This window comes from Cryptosporidium bovis (genome assembly GCF_009768925.1).
Source record: "Cryptosporidium bovis isolate 45015 chromosome Unknown contig_25, whole genome shotgun sequence".
In the NCBI taxonomy this organism is placed as follows: domain Eukaryota; phylum Apicomplexa; class Conoidasida; order Eucoccidiorida; family Cryptosporidiidae; genus Cryptosporidium; species Cryptosporidium bovis.
In genome coordinates this window covers 39,940-67,258 of record NW_027125008.1, presented here as the reverse complement: position 1 = coordinate 67,258, position 27,319 = coordinate 39,940, and the positions used below count along the sequence as shown (strand labels likewise).

Sequence of the window (27,319 nt, the reverse complement as noted above, 5' to 3'; positions counted from 1 at the left end):
GTTTAAAAAACGGTAAATAAAAATAAGACAACACACAACAGAAAGCAGCTATGTATGCATGGATATATTGGAATATATCAATTTGTAACCTGGTAACTACTGTGTGTTTAAATGATTATTGCTTTGTATTTAAAATTTTTTTTTAATGTCACAAATGTTTGGTGAATTTCTCACGAGTATTTCAAAGTCATTTTTGTTTACAACCCATGCAACTAGTACGGTAATATCATCTTCTTTGCCACCAGAAAATGTTTGGTTACAAATAAATGAATTTTTGTCACCGCTGTAAAACTTTTTAGCTTGATTTGCGAAAGGTGTCTTAGTAAAAGGGTCCAGAGATTTATGATAAGCAGACAAAGCAAGTGCCTTTGAAATAAGCATAGGTGAAGTTGCGTTATTTAGATTGTTGTAAAATAACTTTGATTCAATAGGAGAGTGTGACAGTCCGGCAATGCTGGCTATTTCAAAATCAAATAAATTATCAAATAATCCATCAGTTCCAATAATAATCATATCGCCTTCCTTAACTTTAATGTCTAAAAGTTGTGATAACTCCGGGTCATCACACACTAAATTCTGACTTTCTTTACAATCATTATCACCATTGGATTTAGAATTATTCATTCTATTTTTTTCAATAGAAGCTATGTTTACAATATCAATATATCCTTTTTCGATAAGTTCAGGCCACTCTCTTTCATCTGGAAGAGTGGCGAGTTGGTATGGACAGTTAAAATCATGTTGCATTTCCTTAACTCTTCTCACTATTTCCATTTTCCCTGTATCAAATTGAAGCCTTCTAAGCACAAGAGCACCACTATCACCCATATTTGAAAATCCCAAAATGCCTGTTGTGTGATCAAAACATGATACAAGAGCGGTACTCGCTCCGTGCACTCCGTTATCAATGCAAACTTTTAGACTATTAATAAGTGATTTTTTAGCTAATAACGATGGATTTTCTCGACCTCCGTTGTAATGGATATTTTTTTTAATATAATTCAGTGAATTTAACATTAGATTATTCGAAAAATTTTTGGCACTTTTACCGGACAAATCCTCCCATTCTCCAACACCATCTGCTACTCCCATAGATTGAATATTTTCAGCCACAAACCAACCGTCTTCTCCACCACTATCTCTTTTATCGTTTCTTGGAAGATAATATGCTCCCATCCAAATTCTCAGATCTCCTTTGTTCTCATCAATATTATCGTTTGAAATATTACAAAGATCATATTTATTCATAAATTTTTGTTTAACTTTGTAGAAATCACATCTACATTGATCAATATTACTATGCAAAAAATTACCATTGTTACCTTTATTATCGTTATTTACACTGTCGTAATTACTCAAGCTGGAGTTTTTTACAAGATTGGTACTCTTATTATTATTATTATTATTGTGTTCATTAATAATCATTTCTAGAAACAAACTTTGTGGGACCTTAAAATTACTATTTTTACTTCTTTCATCAGATAACAATTTTGCTCTATTACATTCTTTTAGCACACCGGAATTATTTAAAGAGCCATTTTCCAATATTTGTATTATTAATAGCTTAGGAATACATTGAAAGTCTTGCTCTAATTTTCTTAACTTATAAATAGCTTCTTGAATACTCTTGCAACTTTTTATACGTTCGTTACTATCAACTATTTCAGGCGAAATTAAATTTGATATACTTTTTGAATTATTTATATTGCTATCCCAATCAGAAAAGGGAACTGATAACTTAGATTTTTTCCAATATTCTAAATATTTTTCCAATATTTTCCTCTCATAATAGTCATAAGGAACGCCATTTATATTAGGTATTGGATTATCCCAAGATCCCACTTCTTCCCTTATACTTAGTAACTCACTATTACATTCAATAGGTGATTCTATTGTTATCTCGCCCCCGTTTCTTGTGTATTCTGAAGGCACATTTGCTTCATCATCGTTTTTTATTGAAGTGAATTTAATCTCTGTGACACAATTATTATGTGAATTATTAAATAAGACTTCTGTTTTTAATCTTGATAAACTTTCTCTAGATCTTTCTATTTTTTTCCTTTTTCTGTCAAGAATGTTTATTATTGGCAATATATTCTGATTTTTTACAGTTTTATTGTCGCCTATATGTGAATTGCTTTCAATGACATCACTGTTATATATATTCAAAAGTATATTTATCCCCAATAAACACTCATTTGATTGAATATACCTACTTATATTCTCATTTGTTAACATTTTCTTTATACTCTGTCAAATATTCAAAAACATTATTCTTGTAAACCAACTTATTTTAAGATTTATTTGCTTTAATATTATTTTTATGTGATTATAATTATTTTTTAGAATTTTTTTTCATTATTGGTCCAGGCCTAAACTGACTTTTAGATTAGCGCAGACAGGACATGCATTATTTATTTTATATAAATTTTTTTGTGCATGTAAATTTTCAACATATTTTAAATTTAATAAGCAGGTTTCGCTTATTATATAAATGTAGATTATTTATAGATTTTTTGTCTTCTTTGTTAATTTGTGTTAAGAATTTAATACTTTGATATAAATTTATGCCATTTTCTGGTTATTTAAATTATAACCAATTACTTCACTTTTTCTTCTATATTTTCAAAAATTATGGTTACTACAGCATGTATTTATAGGGAGATTAAATGTGAAATAAAATAAATAATGAAGATATCTTTTGTGTGAGCTTAAAATTAGTGTTTGTAGCTGCAGAGAGATAATTGAAAATATATTTACCTGCAAACATGTTTAGATTGCGATTCTAAATGTTATTTCTATTGTAATTGTTTCTGTGTTATATATAAAGGTTGAATATTATTTTAAGCAAGATAAAAAGTGTGTGAATAATATAAATTGGTTTGCATATTTATTAATTGTCAAATAATATTTATGCAATAGAAGATTATTTTGTCAAACTATTTAAATGGCTCTTTTGTCGATTAAAACTTGTTTTTTTGGCGGCATTAGAATTTAGTGTCATAACATTAGCAACGTTAATTTAGTAATGATAGATAATATAATTGAAATATATTCGGAATAGTTTATCTAGTTCTTATTAGGAAAGTTAACACTACATCACTGATTTGGGTGATTGCATAATCTGTTTGTATTTTAATTATATTATCGTGCTAACATAGTTATAATGGTAAATGTATGTTTTTTTAAAGATAATATTTTTGTTGTTATTACTAAAAAGACTAACATATGCAAGCAATAAATTCAAGACTTGTAATGAGAATTTGTTCTGCAAGAGGTATAAAAAATATGTTGGTTACCTAAACCACAAATACAAGAGTAAAGATGATAATGAGACAATTTGGTCAATAGACGATAATTCTATATTGTTTTTCGAAAATTGCAATGAATTAAAATATAATGAAAATTGTTCAACTATATCTTTTAATTTACATAACACATATTACAGAGAAATACCACCTCTAAAATGCGTAGTTTTTATATATAGTATAGGAATTTTTAGAATTCAGATAGACGAAACAAGGCCTTATTCTGGATTTCAGAGATATAGAGTAGGTAGGGATGTAATTTTTGGAAATAGCGGAATAAACAATTATTTAATAAATGGTAACAATTATGATATTGTTATTGATGAGGTTAATGGGAGTAGTTACCACGAAAATGCTGGAAATAAGAATAATAATTTGAATTTTAAGGAAGAAATTGGTAAATTTGAAGGAGATTTTATGAAAAATAACTCGAATTATTATACAAAAGTAACAAAATATAATGATAAAGTAATTTTTGTTATTCCTAAATTAGAAAATATAAATAGTTCATATAATGACGATACAGATAAATGTGAATCTAAAATTGAGATTTACTACAAACCTTTTGGAATAAAAAGTTACTACTGCAACAATAAAATAGCATCTATAAACGGTAATAAGCTATTTAATTTTGAAAGGAGTGGCAGAGTATATAACTTAACAAATAAAATAAATAAACACAATATTAGCATGAGAAACTTATATAGTGATTCTTTTAATAGTATAATAGATGATAAACTAAATAGTGATACATACAGTGGCCATTTTAACTACCATTTAAAAGATTTAATAATATACTATATAAGAAAGTTGAAAAACATATTTAAATACATATTTATGTATCACATAAACAATAATTTGTATGCGAATATAGATGTAAAAAATGTTATAGATGCGGCAGATATATATCCCAGGGGACTATGGGCCGAAATTTATGATAGGTTTGTTGACTTTAAATATAATGGTCCAACTTCAGTGGGGTTAGATATTCAAATATATAACTCAAAAGATGTATATGGCTTTTCAGAAAAAGCATGCCCGTTAAATTTAAAGGATTTTGAAGAACCATATAGATTTTACAATGTAGATTCTTATAAATATAAATTGAATACCACTGATCCAATGTATGGCTCAATTCCATTATTAATATCTTTGAGTGATGTAAGTAATAATAATATAAACTACTTAAATAAGACAAAAACAAATAGCGAAGTAATATATTCGTCAATAATGTGGTTAAATCCTTCTGATACTTATGTTAAGCTATATAAAAAAAATGATAGTAATAATATTAAATACATTGATTCATGGTGGGTATCTGAAACGGGTATTATAGACTTGTCAATATTTGTTTCGAATGATATAGAAAGGCATTATTATTTATTAAATATGATAACAGGGTTTCCACTATTTGCACCAAGGTTTTCGTTTGGTTTCCATTACAGTAAATGGGAAGAAACGAACGAATCTAGAATATTAGAAATAGACAGATTTTTGACAAGTAATAACATACCATTCGATTCAATTTGGTTAGATATCGAATATACAAAAAACAAAAGCTACCTTGTTGTAGATGAATCAAAATTCCCGAATATAAATAATTTAATTGATATTCTAGGCAAAAAAGATAAGTATTTAATATTTATTTCAGATCCTCATATTAGTGTTGAAGGAAAATATATATATTCATTTTTTGAGAAACTAAAATATTGTCACCATAAATATATCAAGTATAAATTAAATTATAAAAATATAATATATTACTACTTTAAAAACAGAACATTTAATTTTAAATATATAAATATAAAAAATTGCGATAAATATAAATCAATTAATAATATACACAATACAAGATTAACAACTGTATCCATTCAATCACCGTGGATACAAGTACCTAATTTAACTCCAATAAAAGATGGCGAAAATGATTATAGCCCTAATAACGACTTTGTTGGAGTTTGTTGGCCTGGAAAATCTAAATATCTAGATTTGTTTTCACCAATTGTCCAGAATTATTACTCAAATTACTATAAAAAACTATTTAATAACTATACAAACATAGGTTATTGGTTGGATATGAATGAACCAACTGTATTCAATTTACCAGAACTGACTTTACCGAAACAAACTATATATAATTATTATAATTTAGAGGAAAGAGAAATACATTCCTTATATTCATTTTATAATGTAAGATCTGTATTTAATGGTTTATTAAATAAGTTCAAAATAAAGAGAAGGCCGTTCATATTGTCCAGATCATTCTGGTTTGGATCTAATAGGTATTCATTTGTCTGGACAGGCGATTCTGAATCAAATTGGAATCATTATTATTCAACAATAAACATTAATGTTAAAAATGCAATATGTGGCTTCTCACTTACAGGTTCTGATATAGGTGGCTATGAAGGAAACCCAGAAAAAAAATTATATATTAGATGGCATCAGTTAGGTATATGGTTCCCATTTTATAGAGAACATAGTTCAATTAATTCCCTAAATAGAGAATTCTTATTCGATGACAATTTATTATCTGGTATTATAAGTAAATATGTTAATTTGAGATACAAACTTATTCCATATTGGTATACGTTATCAGCGTATTATTCATTTTTCGGAATACCAATAATTAAACCGTTATTTTGGTTAAACCCAACTAATAGTAAACTAAGATCAATAGAAAATAGTTTTATTGTTGGTGATTCATTTATGATTAACATATTACTTAAGAGTGGCTATACTACAATTAATATTTATTCTTTTATTGCGAATTTTAAATACATAAATCATTATTTTAGTTATAATAATAATATATATAACATTTGGTATGATTTTCATTCAGAAAATGTATTTATAGATAATTATAAACAACTATTTAACAATGAAGTGTTAGACTCAACTCCTGATTTGGTTAAAGGTGGCAGCATAATTCCGATTTCCCATAATAAGTTTACAAATAGTAGTTATTCAAGCAATGCTCAACTAGATAACCCATTTGGAATTAAAGTATATTTATCAGGAAAAGTATTCACTAGCTATTTATTTAGATACTTTATTACAAAAAATAGTAATAACAATGATTTATATAACAACTATATTATTGATCCAATTACACTACATTCAGAAGGAAGTATATATTTAGATGATGGAATTACCTATTCATATTTAAATAGAAATGAATATATTTTTGACGATATTGTATTTAAAGTCAATTTTACAAACAGAAATAGTAACGGGGGTGATAAATATAATTGTGACAATATATATTCACTGTTCAAGTACGATAATATATTATCTTCTCTGGATTTAAAACTTCAAAGTGAATTATTCAATTACTTTAGAAGTAATTTTGAATATAATATATTTCTGAAACCAAAAAAAATAAACTCTATACATTCATACAATATCAAAAATATCAATATTAATGACAATACTAATAATATTAATAGTGATAATTACTATAATGGTTCTGAAGTATTGAAAATAAATAAGAATATTGAATATATTAAAGTAATAGGATTTTTTACTAAACCTAGAGAGATATATGCAGTAATTAAAGGCCAAAGATTAACATTAAAGTATGAATTAAAAATGATTGATTTTAACTATAAAAGTAATTACATTGGTAAATTGTATTCAATAAAAATATACATTGATCAGCAATTAATTAACTTTGGTAACTATAATTGGGTTATTAAAATATTTATATAATTTAAATACACAACTAATAAACATAATGACAATAAAACTAATTGCTATTATAGTTACATTCAAATTATTCATTTTGTGTGGCCGATTTTTTAAAGTATATATTAGGATGATTGCCTATTCCCTCAGTATCTGAATTAGGATTCATAGCTTTAAATAACTCAATGCATGATAATTGGAAGTGACCCAATTTACTTAAATTTGAAATAATTTGTAATTTTTCATCACCTATGTTTTTACCGTAATAAGCCTTTAGTATTCTTTGTAATGGAACCAAATCAAATGTTTTAAAAGGGCATCCATGATTTTGACCATTCCCAGGTAGTGGTAAACCATTTATGATCTTATTACATGGGTATGGTGAATAATTACTTCTTTTACCTTCCTGACCGTATGCATGGCGTATATTATATTTAATTTCCTTATCAAATGAATTTGAATCTGTCCATAGTGATTTCCAAAGAGCTAACTGATCTTCTAATTTCATTCCACAACCCTTTAAAAAAAGCCAGAGTTGTAAACGGCTCCAATGTTTAAGGTGACGATCTTTTTTTAAACTTTCATATAAATGACGCATACACAGAGGAAATGATTTAATATAGATACTTTCAATATTTAAAATATCGAGTTTGATATTATTCGAATTATCCGTCAAATTATTACCTTTATTATTGCTTCCCAAAGTTGGTGTTATGAAATTGCTCCCAAACTCACTTGTAATTAAAAATCTATCAATTTCTTTAATTAATGATGATATCCTTTGATCTGACAAAATTGTTTTCTCTATAATTATCTCGTTCTCTTTCAAATATGTAAATGAATTTGTTAAATCTTTCTTATATTTGTATAATAATAAATTCTCAATCTCAGTGTCTGGTATGTAACATATACCATTATTTATATAATATTTTCTATTTTTAATAAATCTATATCCGTCGGGCCAAAATGGTATTTTAATTAATTTTGTTATTAAATGATTATTTGGTATTATACTGACTGCATTTTCCCATGTTTCATTGCTTTCATTACTAATATTTCTTTCATCTAATCTTAATATTGGGTAACTGAAACCGCTTTTTTTTAATAGCTTTTCTATCACTACTGGTTTTATATTTTTGATATCATCTCTCTTGTTGTTAAATAAATTGATATTTATTATTGTAGATAATTTATATATTAAAAATCTAACTTCCTGTTCTATTAACCACTCTTGTTTCTCTTTGTTGTTTATAAAGCACAATTTCAATAAAAAATGACTTAATAAATCCTTTCTGTACACATAATCTACCTTCTCTGGATCAGTTTTGTTAATTAGCGTTAGTTTATCATACAATCTGAACCCCTTTTCAGATAGTAATTTTTCAAATAAAGCTCTATTTGTTGCATCTGTCAGTGTTCTATTATCTTCAATTTTACATCTTGAATCTATGAAACTAAGGATAGAAAGTCTATCCGTTACATATTCTCTAAATAGGTTAATACTTATTGAATTTAAATTTAGTGAGAATATTGAATCATTATCATATGTCGATAATACATAACTACATTCTTGAAATATATTTTCATTATATAACGAATTTTGTTCGTACTCGAGTAACTTCTTGTTTTTTTGAGATTTGGTATTATTATCTCTTATTTCAATTGAATTTCTCTTCAAATGAAATCCTAGCAACATGCTCTTTTTTGATTATTCGGATTTTTTTAGATAAATATATTGTCCTGGTTTACATGTATTTTTGAGAAGAAAAAAGTATGCATATATATGTATATATATCAGTGAATAAATTTCAAAGCAAATATATTGAATTATATTTCAAATATACATAAAAAGAATCAAATAACTATCACCTAACTGTTCTTATTCGTTGAATAACAATTATCGCATTTTTTTATGTAAAAAATTGGAAGCAAAAACCCCACGTATTATAGCGCCAAAATTATTTAAATATATTATTTTTAAGCTTGTGTTTTACCTTAAAATATCATTTGTAAAGTGAAAATGCATTTTAATTAAGATAAAAGTAAAGTTTTATTTTTATAATAATAAAGTTTTAATAATCGCCGTATTTTATTATAATTGTAACTTATTTTATAAGATAATAGAAAACATATCATACATTTATTTTAATATAAATTTAGACTTCAACGTTGAAAAAATGAAAGATGAACAAAAAATGACATCATTTAAAAAGTCAAGCACGCCAAAATTAATTAGGTTGTTTGTAACTGTATATATATATTCAATGATTTTACTATCAGTATTATTTGGATTTATAAATCAAATTTTATTTTGGATATTACTATTTCCATATTTACTTTATAATGAGAGGTTTAAAACAAATATTATGGGTCAAATATTTCGTTTTTGGTCTTCTTTTTTTGTAATATGGATGAATCCATTTTGGACAGTTAAAATAACTAGATCTACAAAGAAGAATTACAAACCAGGAAAAACGATATTAATGACAAATCATTTGTCAACTGCAGACCCATGGATAATAGCATCTACTCACCTCCCATGGGAATTAAAATATGTGTACAAATCTGACTTACTTAAATACCCCATTGTGGGATGGGTAATTTCAATGACTTATGACGTTCCGATATATTTTACTAAAGAAAAGGGTGGTTGGGGTGTTAAAACTGGAACTCTTGAACCAATGTTTAATAATTGTCTAAATCTCATAAATCAAGGTATCGGTTTGGTCATTTTCCCAGAAGGTACACGTTCTAAACTTCGCCGTTTACAGCCATTTAAAAATGGTTTCTTTAAATTTGCTATAGAGAATGAGTGTGAAATACTTCCAGTTGTAAGTCATAATAATTGGTCTCTTTGGCCATTAGGTGAATCTTTAATGGATATTGGTACTTCATATGTTGCTTATGGAGACCCTATAGAAGTTAAGAAAGGAACGGATATTGAGGAACTTAAACTTAAAGTTCAAGCAGCCATGATGGACTTATTTAAATACTGTCCAACACATAACCCTGAACTCGAGCAACCCCTTTCTGTTGCATCCACCACACGTGGTCATGGAATTTCTGGATAATTTAAATTTGATTTTTTATTTACATGTACAACAATAAAATTTACATGCAAAAAAAATTGTGTTATTGCATGCGATTTTTTTTTTCAAATTAATATTTTAGATAATTAGGTTAAAATTTTGTATATTATTATATATGAATAAACGTGCATATTTATGATATTAATTTTTATTTAATATTTAGTACATTTTTTTTTTAATTTTTATTTATAACTTTTTTTACACTATTGTGATATAATTATAAAAAGAAAAGTTGATTCTATTAAATGTGAAATATGAATAACTATTACTATTATTTACATAAGAAAGTGCCACTTTTATTTTCATTGTTATTTTCATTAATATTACTTAAAATGCTTATATTTAGGTAACATATATCAAAAGAGAACCAGGATATATAAATTATCTTAATATATGATGTATAAAAAAGGTGGTTTAAAATATGAAAATATAAATGGAGAAATATTAAAAGGTGAGGGATTAATATTGAGTTGGAATAATTGGTACTTTTTTCCAGAAAATATTGTAAATTTATATATTATAAGAATAAAAGATATCTTAAATATATTAAATAATACCGATAATGGTGATTTAAACTACTTTGAACGTGAAATAATAAACAACTCTGTCAATAACTATAAATTACCTAATACAGGGTCATATTCCATAACAATAAGTAATAACATAAGTCCAGATAATTATTTTATTGTGATACTAAAAAATGGCTTAAAAAATTTAAATTTTAAAAAAATTATTGAAAATGGATTGATTACTAAGCCAATATTCATACATAAAAGTCCGAATGTAAATAACAGAATTGTCCTATTATCTCCAAAAGAAGGAAGACCATTCGGTTACTCAGATAGTATATATATTAAATATAAATTGTTCACAAATTTAACAGAATATGAGAGTAGTACCATTATTGATGGTAACAATAACAATAAAGATGATGTATGGTATGTCTCCATACATATATATGCTGTTAATCCTAAAAATGTAGAAAAAAAGGAACCAGTAAAGATATTTAAAAGTATTGGAAATGACTTAACAATATCGGGATTAGGTGATGAATATTGCACAACATACTATTCTATCAAAGTTAAAAATTTAAATCGACCATTTCACTCGGATGAAAGTATTAATTATTTTTGGGTGTTACCTAAAAATTCGCATCCTTTGTATCTTTCAATGGATGAAATTAATTCAAGGAATGAACTGTGTAAAAGACTGAATGTTAAATATGGAATGTTTCCGAATATATACGAATTCATGATTTTACTAATAATTATATTCACAAATATTCTTGGATTCATAGTTTTAGGAGTAAGAATAAATAGTTATCAAAAGAAAATAAAAAGAAAATAACGCTTAATATAAATATAGTTATATTCTAGATATAGTTGGAATGCCACTCCATTTACTTAAAATAATATTCATGATCGAAAATGAATTAATATATCTATTTTCATTTAGATAAAAATCCATTTCCGTCAATTCAGGATCAAATAGTGTGCTGTTAAATCCCTTATTTTCAATGGTAAAATCTTTTTCTTTTATTGAGTCTACACTCTGTGTATTATTATTATTATTATTATTACTATTATCATTATTACTATTGACTATTACATTATCACTATTACATACAATATTATCATTATTTATATTAACATCAACATTTTTATCACTTTTAATTGAAGAAACATCAATAAAAATATGATTCAAATCTATATTGTCATTTTTATTACAAATATTGTTGGAAAAAATATCATTGTCATTATTATTTAAAACTGTAATAATTTTATTTGAACTTTTATCATCATGTGAATTAGTTTGATTATCTATTACTTTTGTATTAATTGTTTTACTATTAATGTCTGTATTATCATCCTGATTATTTTCACTTATAATAGATAAGCAGCTTTCTTTTGAAAGTTCAAGACGTGTTTTGTTCATTCTATTGATATTTGTACATGAATCCTCATTGATTAATTCATTCATTCGTTCAGATTCTAATTTATTTATTTTACTGGACGAACTATTGCTTTTATTAGCTAAATAAGATAAATATTTCTTCTGATTCGAAATTAATAGTTTAATATTGTTCTTTTCACTATTTTGTCTTATTCCATTTGGCTTTCTATAGTTAAAATCTTTATAACTGTTATTATAATGATTGTTATTATTAATATTATTGTCATAGCTATTTAATTGCTCTAATAAAAAGTCTGTTTTTCCAATAATTCTATTGAATTTGTCAGACAATAAATCAATATTAACATGATTAATAATATTATTATTATAGTTATTACTGCTGTGATGAGGACTCTGGTTATTACAAACGAAGAACTGATTGTTATTCTTACATACGCTAATTTTGTTGTTTAAATTTACGTTCTTTCTTGTTGTCTCAATTCTATTTAATATCATTAATTCTTTATTAATATTATTATCTCTTGCAATAACAATATTGCCATCTGTTCTTGTATTTGAAGGAATAAATGAAGTATGATTTGAATTTTTATAGTACAAACCACTTTCTACTCTATAAAACTCACTTCTATTATTAGTTTCAGAATTTTGTTGTCTTTCATAGTCTCTATCACACTTACTTCTATTCTTAATTTGCCTTATTATTGGTGTTATCATATCGTCTATTACCTCCAGTGTAACACTATTCTTATTACTGTTATTATTTTTAATTGAATTTTCTGGGTATTTATCTATCCTATCTTGAACTTTTTTTTCTAGTGATATATTTTTATTACTTATTTCATTCCTAATATTTATATTAATTTCGTTACATACCGAAAACATATTTAAATCAAAATTTTGTTTAGTACATTCATTCTCAGTCAATTTATAACCATTATTTTCAATATAATTAACATTAGAACTTGTATGATTATCTAAATCATTTGAATGAATAACAACACTATCATCAAATTCACTTATATCATCATTTGTAATATTAGCATCATTGTAATATCCATTTTCAGCCACATTCACTTCTGAACTTTCATCTTTTGAATTAATTTCAACTTTATCTTTACTATATTCCACATACTCAGATTCATCATCACTTTTTATTAAAATTTCGATTTCATTCTCTACATTATAATTAAATGAGTCGCCTAACTTGTTTATGTCATTGTAATCAGTAAATTCACTTTCTATGTCTTGTTCCTTAAAAATATTTATATTGTTGTTCAGTAATTCTACATTATTATCATCATTTCTTGTAGTTAATTCATCATTAGATATAGTGTCATGTTCACGTTTATTGTTTAAGTCAATAACACTAATATTATCAATGTTATTTCTTTTATCTTCATTTAAGTACTCTATTCTTATAAACTTTTCATTCTTAAACTGTAAATCAATACATAAAGTTTGGATTTTATCCTCTCTTTCTATCTTTATTTTACGTCTATAATCTATATAATAGCTTTCATTAACATCACTTGAGTATATTACATTATTATTTGTTATATAATACTCACCACATAATACTGGATGTTTCCAATATTCTTTAACATAGCTACTAATTGAAAAATGCAATTCATCCTGCCTTAGTTTTAAACATTTATTTGAAATCCAATAACAAATATCGTTATATTCATTGAAAACTGGTATTAAATGATGATTCTTTATACTCAATATTTTCTCATTCATACTGAAATTATTTGAGGTGAAATATTTTAGTATTAATCCTTTATTTGAACAATTAATATCATTATCATCAGCAGATGGGAATACGCGAAATATAATGTTCACATAACTCAAACCAGCATTATCATATATTTTGTTCTTTTCGTTAAAAAATCTACTTATTATATTGTTGTGGTCTATTTCACCATAATTCCCAAGTATTGCATTTGAAAGCAACATTTTTACCATTAATATTATTTATATTAGCCAACTTCTTAAATAAAAGTACATTATTATTTAAAAATTAATACTTTTTTAAAACAAATATAGGTTTATATATTTATTTTTTTGTTTCTTTTATTGCAAATAATAATCATACAAGTGATATATATAAAATGCAATTAATACAAATAACTTAAAAAAAAAAAAAAATCAATTCACTATTAGTATATGATGTTTACACCAATGTTGCGATTTAAATACAATTAATATATTTAATTCGATAACAATTCATCAAATATTAATACAAATGTTAAATTAACAATCCCTACATAAATTTGCCTTATTAGACCATTAAGTACTCTTTTGGCGGCAGTCCGTGTGTAACTAATACTTGATGCCTAGTTACATAAATAAATATATTTGTGTATAAATTATACATTAACATTATAATATAAAAAAGAGAATATAATTATTAACTATATCTTTAAATTGTATAACATAATCCTTTTATTTATTTATATCTAGTATATATATGATTTTGTATCAATTACTTTCGTTTACTATCTCCCTATTTACTTCTAATAAATTTAGCAATGACATATTTTGTGATCGTTTAGTTTCCTGTCCTTAAAGAATATTACTCGTGAATTAATGTTTAATGAACAAACGAATTATTAAGGTCTGTCTACAATACAAAAAAAAAGAAATAATTCCGTATATCAGCATAATTTGAGTGACAGATGTAATACAATCAAAATGAACACAAAATAAATTGTTCTTATAACACAAATTAATTTGATAATTAACTTTAATTTCACAATAAACAAAAAAGATAAGGTATATTAAACAACCCAAACCTTAGTATTTAAGTTAATTTTAATATTCCATCAATTTCCATTTGATAATTGACACTGGTTTAACAATAACGAGTTCATGATATTACTCATCAAAATAATAATCCACTAAAGAAGCACTTCATTGGTCACAAAATAATATTTATTTTAGTGAAACAGAGCAGTTGTTTAAGTTAAACAGAAATTGAGAATGTGACTCATTTAATGTTGGTATGTTAAACAATTCATCATCTGTTTGAGGAGGTTGATATTTAATTGAACTAAGTTTAATAAAGTCTTGATGGCTTCCAATCCACTGAATAGAATGATTATCATCTTTTCCAAATATTCTAAATAACTTAGGATAGCACAACAGAAACGATTTATAGTTTTTTTTTGAGCTGTTTCTTTTGGCTTGAATTCTAGCTTTTTGAGACATTAATACACCAATTTCCCTTAACTCCATTGTATGTGTAGGTTGATGAACCAATACAGTAGCAAATTCCCTTACACAGAGCCAACATTCATACATTTGGAAAGATCTAACCACAGTAGGTATTTCATTATATATCTGAGTTATTTTAAAACTAGACTTATTGCTGGTGACAACGAATTCATTGCTGGCACTTGACAAATCATATTCATTATTTAATTTTTTCTTATTTAAACATGATTTATCACAAAATGCTTTCTCTAATTCATTTTGCAAAGAGTAATTAGAATTTATGTCCATATTTTTCAAATAATAACCAGATGATTGAAAAATATTGTATTGATTTCTTTCAGATTCGTACTTTCTAAGTTCAGTTATTTTCGGCAAAAACTGCTGCATTATAGATGGTAATGGAAATTTCAATGTTACATATAATGCTGAGTGATTTGGAGATGGTCTTCTTATATCAAAAAAACTACTATGCTCCTTAATGAATCTGGATAATTTTTTCTGTTTTATCTGTCTCAATGCATCTCTAGATATAAATGACAACTTTGGTCCAATATTACTCAATGCCATTTTATTGTCTGTATTCGTTAATAATACTGCTGCAATGTCAATACATAATATCCAAGAAGGACTAAGTACATTAAATAAGTTGTTTGCTAGATAGTAATAATTTTCTTCTTTTTTTTCATTGTTGAATGCATTTAATACAAGTGGTGGGACTTGTTCATAATTATTGTACTCTACTGCATTATCACCCAATATATTGCCATTACCATCATATGTTATCATGTTTTTTTCATTGAAAGATGGATTTAATGTCGAAGACGTTGAAGTTGATATGTCACTTTTAACTGGTGAGGTTGTATTTAGATTACTATTCCTTATATTACCATAAAATGTATTTCTATTTTCATTTAATATTTTTCTTGAATCATTGAAATAATCATTTTTACAACCATTACTATTTAAATTACAAACATAATTATCGTTTCTATAATAGTTTTTATCATTTTTGAAGTTATATTTATTTAAATAATTTTTTTGTGGATAATCAATATTTGAAATCCAAGGCATTACCCTATCCATGTTCAAAAAATGTTTATAGGTGCTGTGTAATTTTACCTTATTTGTATTAAAATCACTACTATTGCCAACTTCATCCTGAAAATTCACATTTTTATTATTTCTACTCAGATAACCTTTTCTTGGGATAACTTCAGAATTATGATTCAATACACTGTAATTACTCCAATCTACATTCAAAATATCACTATTTACACTACCTCTGTTAGTGTTTATTTTTTCATCTTGAACAGATCTAGGTGAACTTGAAGTTTCATGAGTTAAACAATCATCAAATCTATTTAAACACGATGAAACAAATTGGCCTTCTGATATTTCTTCCCACATATTTATATTACCGTCTAATTGAATTATATCTTTGTTATTCCTCTAAAAGTATATACTTAAAATGTAGTACACAGTTATAATAACAATAGCTGTGCCAATTTTTGAATTTTGAATTAGGTATATGTTCTATAATGAATTAGTATTTATGTATATAATTTACACTTTCTCCTCTATATTATGGTATGCAGTTAATTATCAATTAATACAATATTTATTTTTTAATTGAATTACCATGTATAACTTAATTTCTGTTTTTGATATTATTTTGTATTATTGTTATTTATTCGTTATCGTCTTCCATTTACTTTTAATGTTTAATATTGTACTTATCTGTACGAAATACAATACATAAATAAAATTAATTAATTTAAAAAATTGCGATAAATACCAGAATAATTAAATATTGAGTCGCCCTCTTGTCCTAATTAATTACCAAATAATTAATAAGAATTCCATTTATAATGTATCAATCTTTATAGTCACGTCAAAACACGAGACAAATAATAAAACAAAAAAGCTATGATAACGATGAATATTCCAGATTACAAATATTTACTTAAACTTTGTACTACATATAACCTTAATTAATTGATTCCTTAAATTGATTATTTTTAATTCATTAAATGGGTTACCTCCTATTCAAGGTAAACTATATCTAGTAAACAACAAACATCAATATTTGTAGTGATAAGTGCATTAATTTAACATTAATTTATGTATCACTTTGTTAATTGCGATTCCAGGTAATTACAAAGTTAAAAAGAGAAAAAAGGAGGAACCTGTTTATTGATTTGTCAATTTAATGTTATACATCTATAATAAACTTTTAATCCCTTCTTTCTTCCCTTTATAAATGAAGTTACAGACCTCTTCTTTTTTTAAATACAAACCTATTCTATTATGTTATTTAATTTCTTTTTTACTATTATTTTTCGTATCTAATTCAAATTTGCCAAGTCTAATTAGTTTAGCGTCGAGCTAGACTATTTAGGCGCCATTAATTTTTTTGTCAGGGTGCTTTTTTATCAAATTAAAAGTGCATGTAATATTAACAGAATATGTCTAAAATATATAATTATAAGTGTCAGAGTAATTATGGAATAATAACAAAAAAATTTAACTCTTTTAATATAAATACTCTTTAATTTTTTTAAACAATAATCCACTTCACCTAAAGATTTACTTAAATTTAAAGAGAGACGAAAGTATAAGCAGAAATAAAAACACAAATTACCGTGAATTATTTGATTTAATACATATTATTTACCAGTTAACAATTTAAATAAATTATCAGTTCAGAACTCTAGATTGACAAACAAATATGCAGAAATTAACTCAAAGTTATAAATTTAAATATTAGCTCATATTCATTTAATATACGAAAATATCTGATTTTCTAGTATATTTCGCCATATAATTTATGATGTATATAAGAGTATAAATTATAATATAAATATTAAAAATGGACCTAGTAAATTGGGAAAACCGTATAGTTAAAGACGACATTATTGAATATAAAACTGAGAAGGATATATTGGATAAGTTGGAGATTGCAGTATATAAAACTACAGTAAGATTTTTAAATGGTAGATCGTCTGTGAAAATGTTTTCTATAACGTGTTTGATAACAGTAATGAATATATTACATAGAAATGTAATTGAGGGTTACCACTCAACGTTAAGAGATATTTATTACAGTAATCCGGGACTTTATAAAAAACAAGCGAATTCAAATAAAGCAATAGCATTAATAACACGTTTAATTAAAATTCCAAGAGAATTGCTAAACGTAGTATCCACAGCTAAGGGAAGAATAAGAGGACCATTAACAATAAGTGGATTTGAGTTTGAATCAGGTGAAAAAACTAGTAAGAAACATGTTAAACTTGATTGTTTGTCTTTATTTGAGAATACAGGTCATTCTATTAGTCCTTATATATTTAAAGGTATAAAAAGCTTAAAATTTAATGTATATATGGAAGTAAAGTTTGTTTTAATCGTCGAGAAAGATACCATTTTTCAAAGACTTCTCGAGCTAAATTTTATGAAAAAATTTGATAATTCTTGTATATTAATTACAGCCAAAGGTTTTTCAGACATACCTACAAGAGCATTATTGTATAAATTAAATATGGAACTTCCAGATAACGTGTTATTCTTTATCCTTTGTGATTATGATTGTTATGGTCTTTCCATTGCTGAAAATTATTTACTTGGTGGAAAATCAGAAACTTGGTATGATTCAACATTTAGTATATCTAGGATACGTCCTTTAAAAATACCACCTGTATCTATATTAATTGAAACAGGGATTTTATTAGAGGATAACGTTGCTAATATCACAGAAAATGAATTATCTAGGATTATTAGTACAAAGAAAAGATTTGAGTCATTTCCAGGAATACCTGATAACATTAGATCAGAGTGGGTTGGTATCTGCAAGCAAATGACTAGTGATCTTAAAAAATTTGAAATAGATTGCATTATTAATGTGGAGGACTGGATTTATAAAGTTATAGTTAAAGAACTAGATGATTTATAAAATAACTTTTAATTTTACATACACATTTAAATCGCTAAATTTATTTTTGTTAAGAAAAAATAATAATTTAAATTTTTGATATAAACACTCACTTTAAATTAGAATTGTTTATATAAAATATAATTTCAAATTTTCACTCTAGTATGCTAATTTTTGTGTATTTTTTTATTCTAATTAAACAACTGTTTTGAGGAATTTTTATTTAAGTATATATTTTTATCTTTGAAATATATAGCGCCGAGTAGCTTGATTTTTTGTCAAGCCTTGAAATGATTTCTACTTAAATAGTGCAAGGTAATTACAAAAAAAAAAAGTGGGAATTGTAACACAACAAAAAAAATAACAGTAAACAAACACAGGATTTAAATAACATAAATAAATAATTTATATATATATATTTATTTATTTATATAAGCTCAATAGAACATAAAAGAAATCGTGTTCCTAATATTATAGTTGTTCTAAGTTGACACTAACGGTGAAATGAGACTTACAAATGAAGAAACTGAAGAATTCCAAAAATCTTTTATTCCAATATCATATGGATATCTTTCACGACAAATAATTGAGCATAGTTATAGCGAGTTTTTGGATTTAATAGGAAGATCGACAACTGATCCGAATATACAGGAGGAAGCTAGAACATGTCTGTGGGAATATTCAGCAGAAATAAGAGAAATATTTTTAAGAATGCTAGCAATAGGAAACTTAAGTAGAATATTAGAAGATATAAATAGAGTAATACAGGAACGAGAGAGTATATTATCTTTGAGATTTAAATTAAGAAAATTATCATACGACCTATTTCCAGCATTGACAATAATGGGAAGTCCAAATCCGAATATAAAAGCATCTATTGATATGCTAAAACTTAAAGATTATTCCCAAATTCCAAGTTTATTATATGAATTAGCTGTTCAAAATGGTAAACAAATAATAATACCTAAATTAACAGATGTAGAAAAAGAAGATATAGAAAGGAGATTAAAAAATGAATTTATGGTTCAATATAAAAAATCTGATATAATCAAATCAAGCAATGTTAATTTTAGTGTAAATAAAGGTAGAATAATTATAGAAAAAAAATCAAGATTTTTGATTAAAATTATATCAGATTTAAAGCAATGGCAAATAATAGATGCCAGAATAACAATACCAGAGCTTTCATATTACTATAAAATAAATACAGAACACAGTAGATCATTTAAAGAAATATTACAGGCAAAATTGTATATAATAAATAAGAAAGCGAATATGATAAAAAGTAAGTTAGATTTAAATAGTAAATTAATAGACAATATAGTTGATAACAATGGTGATAGTAATAGTAAATATGAAAAAGACAGAATTATGAATGAGATACGAATATTAGAGAATGATAAAAAGAACAATGAAGATATACTTGGTGAGATATTTAAGCTTTCAAATACAATAACAGGCGAGATAGTTTTGGAAATATTGCTGGAACAATCTATACTTTGTATTAAAGAAGAAAGAATGTGTGGAATATATCACTCAGAAATGAGTGAGTACCATTTTAATGATTTGAAATATAAATATTTAGATATTTATTTATATAGTAGTATTGATTTAAATACTAGTTTATTGATTTTAAACCCAGATAATTATAGTAAATTGTCAAAATACAAATTAAATAAATCGGAAGAAAAAAAAAACTTTCTATATAGCAAGAGTAAAAATTTAGTTGGATATCAAGAAATAATATTAAGATTTTTAATGTTTCCTAATGGAGAGATAAATTGTATATTATGGCCATTATCATTGTATATAAATAATACGACTTTATTTAATGACGATATAGTTGATATATTAAATAAAATAAAAAACCATGTAAATTGGTTGTATCTATGTAATTTGGAAAAGGATAATAGTCAATGTGTATTAGATTTATCTAAAATATTAAATAACGTATCAAAAATAATGAGATATTTTGTAATTGAATTGTGTTACAATATGTTAATTAACAATGAGTATGTAATTAGTATAAACAGCGAAAATATAAACAATATAAAAATAACCTTAGGTAAAAATGGAAATTATATATTAATTAATATATATGACTTCAGTGAATATATTATAGAATTTGACATATTTTCAGGCTCATTATTAATTAAGGATTTAACTTTTGATCAATCAATTTGGAGAGATTACCCAGTTTATTATGAAAATTTAATTAAATGTATAAAAAGCAACGCTAATTTTTTGTTGCAAGTATTACCATATTTAATTAAATTAACAAAATATCAAAAGTTAAGAAATAAATTAATAATTAAGAACAATTGGATACACATAACAAATATTCCAGAAAATGTAAAAAATTCAATAAAATACTCATATATAGGTGAAAACAACAGTTATATTGAAAATAAAAAACATATTCTAGTTAAAAATAATACGTCACAAATGAATAATAGGATGGTAATCTTAAATACAGTAATAGATAATATATTAACAATAATAAGTTGTGTGAATAAAATAAACGAAAGGAATGAATTGGATATATTTGATTTATTTTTTTATGTAAATCCTCAAGTTGATAATTTAAAAATAATTTATATAAGAATAAATATAGAAAAAAATATTATAGAACTAATAAAGTTATTCTATATGAGTAATAATCCCTATACAATTACTACTATAGAAAATTTCTATGAAAATTATAAAATATTTGGTATCAATAATTTAGACTACAATAACTTTACTAATAATATTAAAGGTAAAGTAATAATTGGTGAATTTGACTTAGAAATGACAGATATTATTGTTGATAAAGATTATAATGAAAACAAAAATATAATAGAGGATTTATTAATATTACGCATAAACAATACTTATTCAAACTATGTGAATAATAATATCGAAATAATAAAATTTATTGAATCAATACAAAATATAAAAAAGAATGTATATTATGATGTATATAGCAAATATGAAGATAGCAAAGTTGTATTTACAAATGGTAATAACGCAAATAATATTTATTATGATGCATTAGATACAAATATTTATGCTACGAATAATTTTGATATATTATCCTGGTTCTTTCCATTCAAACTGTATTCAATAATAAATAATAATGGTATTGTAAGCAATTATGATAATAACATAAAAGAATATGATTTGTTGTTTCAATTATATAAATGTGACGTGGTTAATCCTAAAGTTGAATTTAAAATGCAGATAATCAAAAAAAAAGAAAATAATGATTTAGATGAAATTCAAGACGATGTAGTTAATGAAAATTTTTATTATTATAAGCTAATAATAAAAACAAATCAAAATAGTGAATTTAATACTTTTTATATGAATGGTTTCACTCCAATACCATTTATTTGTAGTAAAAAAAGTAGCACAGGAGATAATATTCATAAATTGTCAGACAATTACTTTGTTAAGTACAGTTGTAGTAGTTTAATGAATGAAAATTTGTCCAATAAAGATAATAATATATTAAACAAGTGGGGACTGGTGGATAAAATATCATTGATTTTTATCAATTGTGATAATAATTTAAACGATTTGCTATATAATTTAGGAGTATTGCTCAAATTTATACACATAATACTAGAAACAATATATTTAGGTTATTACACAATACCAAATAATAATGATGTATATATTAATTCAAATAAATTTTATAATTATTACACTCCAATTCAAAGGAGTGATTTTAAAATAATAAATATATTTCCATGGAAATTAGATATAGAAGTAATTGCTTGGCCTTTTTTATTTGGTGATCACTTGGTAAATCAATTATTAAAATTATTGAATTACGAGTCTGGTAGTTTAAGTATTTATTTAATAGATAATTCAATTAATGTATTATTTTTGGACAAAATATTGAATAATTATTTCATAAAACTTTATATTAAATTAATATTAGATTATCTGTATAATGTAATGAGCAATAATAAAAGTAACATTCAAAATAATAAAGGAATAATAGAGTGTTACTGGGATTTATTAAAAACTTATGAGATCATGATAACATTTTCAATATTGCAATACAAAAATAATGAGAAAATAAATGAGTTGTTAATAAATGACTTTGATGGTTCATATGACTCATTTAATACAATAAAGCTAAAGAATATACTTGCCATAGATAAGTATATAATATCATTTGGACTAAGAGATATAGGAATGCAAATATTATTGCTAATTGAATTAGATAAAAAAGTACACTTTAAGTTAAAAATTAAATTATATGACGTATTAAATTTACAAAATGATGGTAATGTAGTAAAACAATCAAAAGAGGTAATAAATCATACAAAAAAGCTTTTGGATGATTTTATAAGTTCTAACTCATGTTATGAAGTTGATTTAAATATATTGAATGATTCAATTGACAATATAAGAAATTTAGACTATTTTAATTACAATAGATTAAATTTGTATATGAATTACTATAATAGCAAAACAAAAAAACTCCAAGAAAATGAATTATATTATTATCCAGGTCATTTTTTTAATAGATTTATTAAATCTTTGTCACAATTTTTCACTTTATCATTTTACATATCAATAGTATCTGGAGTTACACAAAGAAAAATAAATAACCTAGTAAACCATATCAAAACAAAAATTTTAAATAAAAGCAATGATGTCAATAAAAATAATGGCAATAATACCATCAATAAAAATTGTAGTAATACAAATCATAGCAATGTGCATGAAGTAAACGGTATAATTTACATCAATGATGAGGAAGATGATAATGATAATATTCAATATTATCATTACTTATTACAGAATATTAAACAGCCAATACTTAATTGGTCAGGGCAAAATAAAAAAAATATTATAAGATCTTCTAAATTTGATAATTACTATATTAAACAGCCAGTAATTGAATTCACTTGGTTTTATTGCAAAACCTCTACTATTGATGTAAATAGAAGGCACATTCTTATATTCAATAGAAGATGGGAAAACCCAATAATGTACTTTGATGTGCCAAAATATATAAGGTATAAAAGTAGTGTTGTTAATATTTGTAAATTCAATAAAAATAATAACTCGCTTGATTTAAATTCCAATGATAAAATTCTTGCAGAGAACAATAGTAATATTACCGATTACGATCAAGTTAATTACAGTGATTTATATAATTTTAATGAAGAGAACACTCAAAAATTATATTGGCCACTTGAATATGATATACCAAAAATACTAATTGATGATAATTATTATTCAAATTTATCTTTAGAGTTTTTTGGCAATGAAATCAAAAATACGTTATCAAAAAATAATGACAGTAATATCATTTGTGTTAATAGTAAGTATGGTAATGCAATTCATCAAAGTATAAGTAATAAAAGATTGTATTCAGAGTTACAAATTGAGGAAGAAAACAATATTAATAATAAAAAGCATAAATACGATTATTATAATTCTAATACAACAAATTTAAATAATAAACATATAATAGTACCGTTTTTATGCTTTCCTGAAAATATCAGAAGCAATATTAATAATGGAGATAAAAACATTGATAAGTTAATATTAATGAGTAAATCTTATTATTTAGAGCTATTAACAAGTCCTATATCATCTGAATTTGAAATTTTCGGACAATTCTTATTACTTATTGGCAAGAGGAGTTCGTCAAGAACACTGATCAGAATAATAACAGTAGCCTTGTGTTCCTCATTAATGGTAATTAAGGATGTATCTTTGCTTTTTAAATATCCACTATTATCCTTACAAAACAAATTACCGATATATGTTGATATTATTTGTCAATATGATGATGTGCTTGTACCTATTGATAAAATTGAGGAAAAGACATATTTTTTAAAGGGCTTGATATATAGAATATGGAAGTTAAATGATGAAAGTGCTAATAATAGTGATAGAGATAATGATGACAATAGTAATAGTAACAGTAACAATAATATTAAAAGCAACTGTGACTTTCAATTGGATGTAACAAAAAATAATTATGCCGATATATTTTTGTCCATAAGAAGCATACCTGTAAATGATATAAATGATATTGAAATAAATGGTTTTAGTGCAGGTAAATTGTTTCCATCAATAAAAACAACACCGCATCTATCTATATTGTCAATTATACTAGACAAATTATTTCACCTTCCTTTTGAAGAATTAGTTAAGTTTCATTCATTTGGTTTAAATAAATCAAAATATTTACCAGATTCTTCATTAAGTTACAATTTAGAAGGTTTTGGCAATATAAATATCGATAACGTTACAAGTTCAAATAATCATTTATCCATTAATAAAAAACATAATAATAAATCGATTGATAAAGTTTCAACAGAGAAAAATAAAATAAAACCTCAATCAAAATCTCAAGACATGATTAATTCTACAAATTACAGTCAAGATGTTATTGAGATAGATGATGAAGATGATTACAATGAACCACAGATAAAAAAACAACAATATGATAGTATTAGCAATAACAGTAGTATAAATAATAATAATCTTCATCGAAGCAATAACAGTGCTAATAATATTCATAATAAACCTTTACAGCAGTATGTAAATTCTTCATTAACTGACCAGGTTAAAATTTATAATCCACCATTTAAAAATCAACATATTGAAATGCATAACAAAATTAACAATATTGTTAAAATTCAAAATGGGCAAAAAATAAGTGAACAAATTTCACATGACCCGAATAAATTTACTTCAAATCATCAAAATATCCCACAACATATTCAAAATAAGAACCACATTCATCATCAAAAAATAAATAATAGTAATACTGTTATACCTTCTTCTAATAGTTACATTCAGAACAATATTTCTAACCACACTAAACAATTTACTTCTTCAAACCACTGTCATAGTTACAAAATTAATACTTTTCAAAATGCAATTCATTCCCATGGTGTTATAAATAATGTCAATACCATTAATAACAATAATAACCTTAGCAGTGACAATAATTGTCAGGTTGTTGCTCACAAAAATTATATTCACGCTACACAGGAATTACATTTACCCATAAACAATAACCTTACTACTGGAAATATTAATAAAAATTCACTTCCCTCGGGAATTCAACAACATAATCGGATTATTTACTCACCCTCAAATGACGAATTTTCAAATTTCAGAAATGATGGTAATCATATTAATAACAATAATAATAATAATAATAATAATAATAGCCAATACAATCAAAGATCAATGCAATATGATAATTTGATAAGAAATAAACCTTTAAATAACAATGCCCTTACTCACTCACATTCTAGTAGCATCAATAATAGTGATAATAACATATACAATAACAGCAATGATAGTAATAATAGTATTAATAATAATCATAATAGTAATAATAGTCGTCATTATCACCATCATCATCATCATCATCATCATCATCATCATTTTGGCAGTAATTACAATAGTGGTACTCGTGGTTATGCAATTCCTGATTCTTACAACTCTTCAAATAATAAAAATCAAAGTTATATCCAATCTTATTCATCTATTCAAGGTGGTAACAATAATCACAGTCAATGCCACAATCACGTTATTAATCCTCCTTTTGTTCAAAGGAATAATAATCAAATTAATATTTGTCAACAAAATCAAAAATTCGGCAAAAATAACTCAACTTTTTCACATATTTTACAAAATAATATGTTTAATCAAAACAACTCTTTTGATACTCGTAACATAAACAGTAATCATAATTATTCTTCCAGTTCAATAAATCAAAGTCAGTGTTATAGTGGTAAAAACAATACACAAAATCAAGATAATATTCAAATTTACCCATTAAATAATCAACAACAAATTGCAAGTCAACATATAATTAGAAATAACAATATTAATAACCTATATCCAGATAACAAAACCAATCAACAATACATTTATACTAGTAACAACTCAAAACAATATAAAAGTGTACCGATAAATCAATCTAACAATATTAATTCTCGGTTAGAAGATTTAAAACAATTACCTAATACAAATGATAATATTAAAATTAATACTAGTTCTAATTTAAATGGGCAAATTAATGGTATTCAATACAGTAAAAAAAACACCAATAATATTACTCAAATGCAATTTAATAATAATGATAATATTCACTTTAATAATGGGAATTTCAATTTATAAAATTAATTTTCAAATAACAATAT

General features: G+C 24.6%; 9 protein-coding genes across 9 annotated transcripts; 5 read left to right on the top strand and 4 right to left on the bottom strand.

The window, feature by feature from the left end:
* Nucleotides 1–129: 129 nt before the first annotated feature.
* FG379_001758 (PP2C like phosphatase) lies at nucleotides 130–2,238 on the bottom strand (the record flags this gene model as incomplete). Its single annotated transcript, XM_067327361.1, has 1 exon — nucleotides 130–2,238. One exon carries the CDS (start codon nucleotides 2,236–2,238, stop codon nucleotides 130–132), a length of 2,109 nt encoding a protein of 702 aa, XP_067184792.1.
* Nucleotides 2,239–3,173: 935 nt separating this feature from the next.
* FG379_001757 (uncharacterized protein) lies at nucleotides 3,174–7,019 on the top strand (the record flags this gene model as incomplete). The annotated part of the gene is made up of 1 exon (XM_067327360.1): nucleotides 3,174–7,019. The coding sequence occupies one exon, from the start codon at nucleotides 3,174–3,176 to the stop codon at nucleotides 7,017–7,019; it is 3,846 nt and encodes a 1,281-aa protein (XP_067184791.1).
* Nucleotides 7,020–7,083: 64 nt separating this feature from the next.
* On the bottom strand, nucleotides 7,084–8,691 carry FG379_001755 (DNA primase large subunit; the record flags this gene model as incomplete). Its single annotated transcript, XM_067327358.1, has 1 exon — nucleotides 7,084–8,691. The coding sequence occupies one exon, from the start codon at nucleotides 8,689–8,691 to the stop codon at nucleotides 7,084–7,086; it is 1,608 nt and encodes a 535-aa protein (XP_067184789.1).
* A 481-nt stretch (nucleotides 8,692–9,172) lies between these two features.
* On the top strand, nucleotides 9,173–10,066 carry FG379_001754 (uncharacterized protein; the record flags this gene model as incomplete). Its single annotated transcript, XM_067327357.1, has 1 exon — nucleotides 9,173–10,066. One exon carries the CDS (start codon nucleotides 9,173–9,175, stop codon nucleotides 10,064–10,066), a length of 894 nt encoding a protein of 297 aa, XP_067184788.1.
* Nucleotides 10,067–10,480: 414 nt separating this feature from the next.
* FG379_001744 (uncharacterized protein) lies at nucleotides 10,481–11,431 on the top strand (the record flags this gene model as incomplete). The annotated part of the gene is made up of 1 exon (XM_067327347.1): nucleotides 10,481–11,431. One exon carries the CDS (start codon nucleotides 10,481–10,483, stop codon nucleotides 11,429–11,431), a length of 951 nt encoding a protein of 316 aa, XP_067184778.1.
* An 18-nt stretch (nucleotides 11,432–11,449) lies between these two features.
* Nucleotides 11,450–13,954, bottom strand: FG379_001733 (uncharacterized protein; the record flags this gene model as incomplete). The annotated part of the gene is made up of 1 exon (XM_067327336.1): nucleotides 11,450–13,954. The coding sequence occupies one exon, from the start codon at nucleotides 13,952–13,954 to the stop codon at nucleotides 11,450–11,452; it is 2,505 nt and encodes an 834-aa protein (XP_067184767.1).
* Nucleotides 13,955–14,932: 978 nt separating this feature from the next.
* FG379_001722 (uncharacterized protein) lies at nucleotides 14,933–16,621 on the bottom strand (the record flags this gene model as incomplete). The annotated part of the gene is made up of 1 exon (XM_067327325.1): nucleotides 14,933–16,621. The coding sequence occupies one exon, from the start codon at nucleotides 16,619–16,621 to the stop codon at nucleotides 14,933–14,935; it is 1,689 nt and encodes a 562-aa protein (XP_067184756.1).
* A 1,462-nt stretch (nucleotides 16,622–18,083) lies between these two features.
* On the top strand, nucleotides 18,084–19,163 carry FG379_001711 (SPO11 protein; the record flags this gene model as incomplete). The annotated part of the gene is made up of 1 exon (XM_067327314.1): nucleotides 18,084–19,163. One exon carries the CDS (start codon nucleotides 18,084–18,086, stop codon nucleotides 19,161–19,163), a length of 1,080 nt encoding a protein of 359 aa, XP_067184745.1.
* A 483-nt stretch (nucleotides 19,164–19,646) lies between these two features.
* FG379_001700 (uncharacterized protein) lies at nucleotides 19,647–27,296 on the top strand (the record flags this gene model as incomplete). Its single annotated transcript, XM_067327303.1, has 1 exon — nucleotides 19,647–27,296. The coding sequence occupies one exon, from the start codon at nucleotides 19,647–19,649 to the stop codon at nucleotides 27,294–27,296; it is 7,650 nt and encodes a 2,549-aa protein (XP_067184734.1).
* Nucleotides 27,297–27,319: the final 23 nt, after the last annotated feature.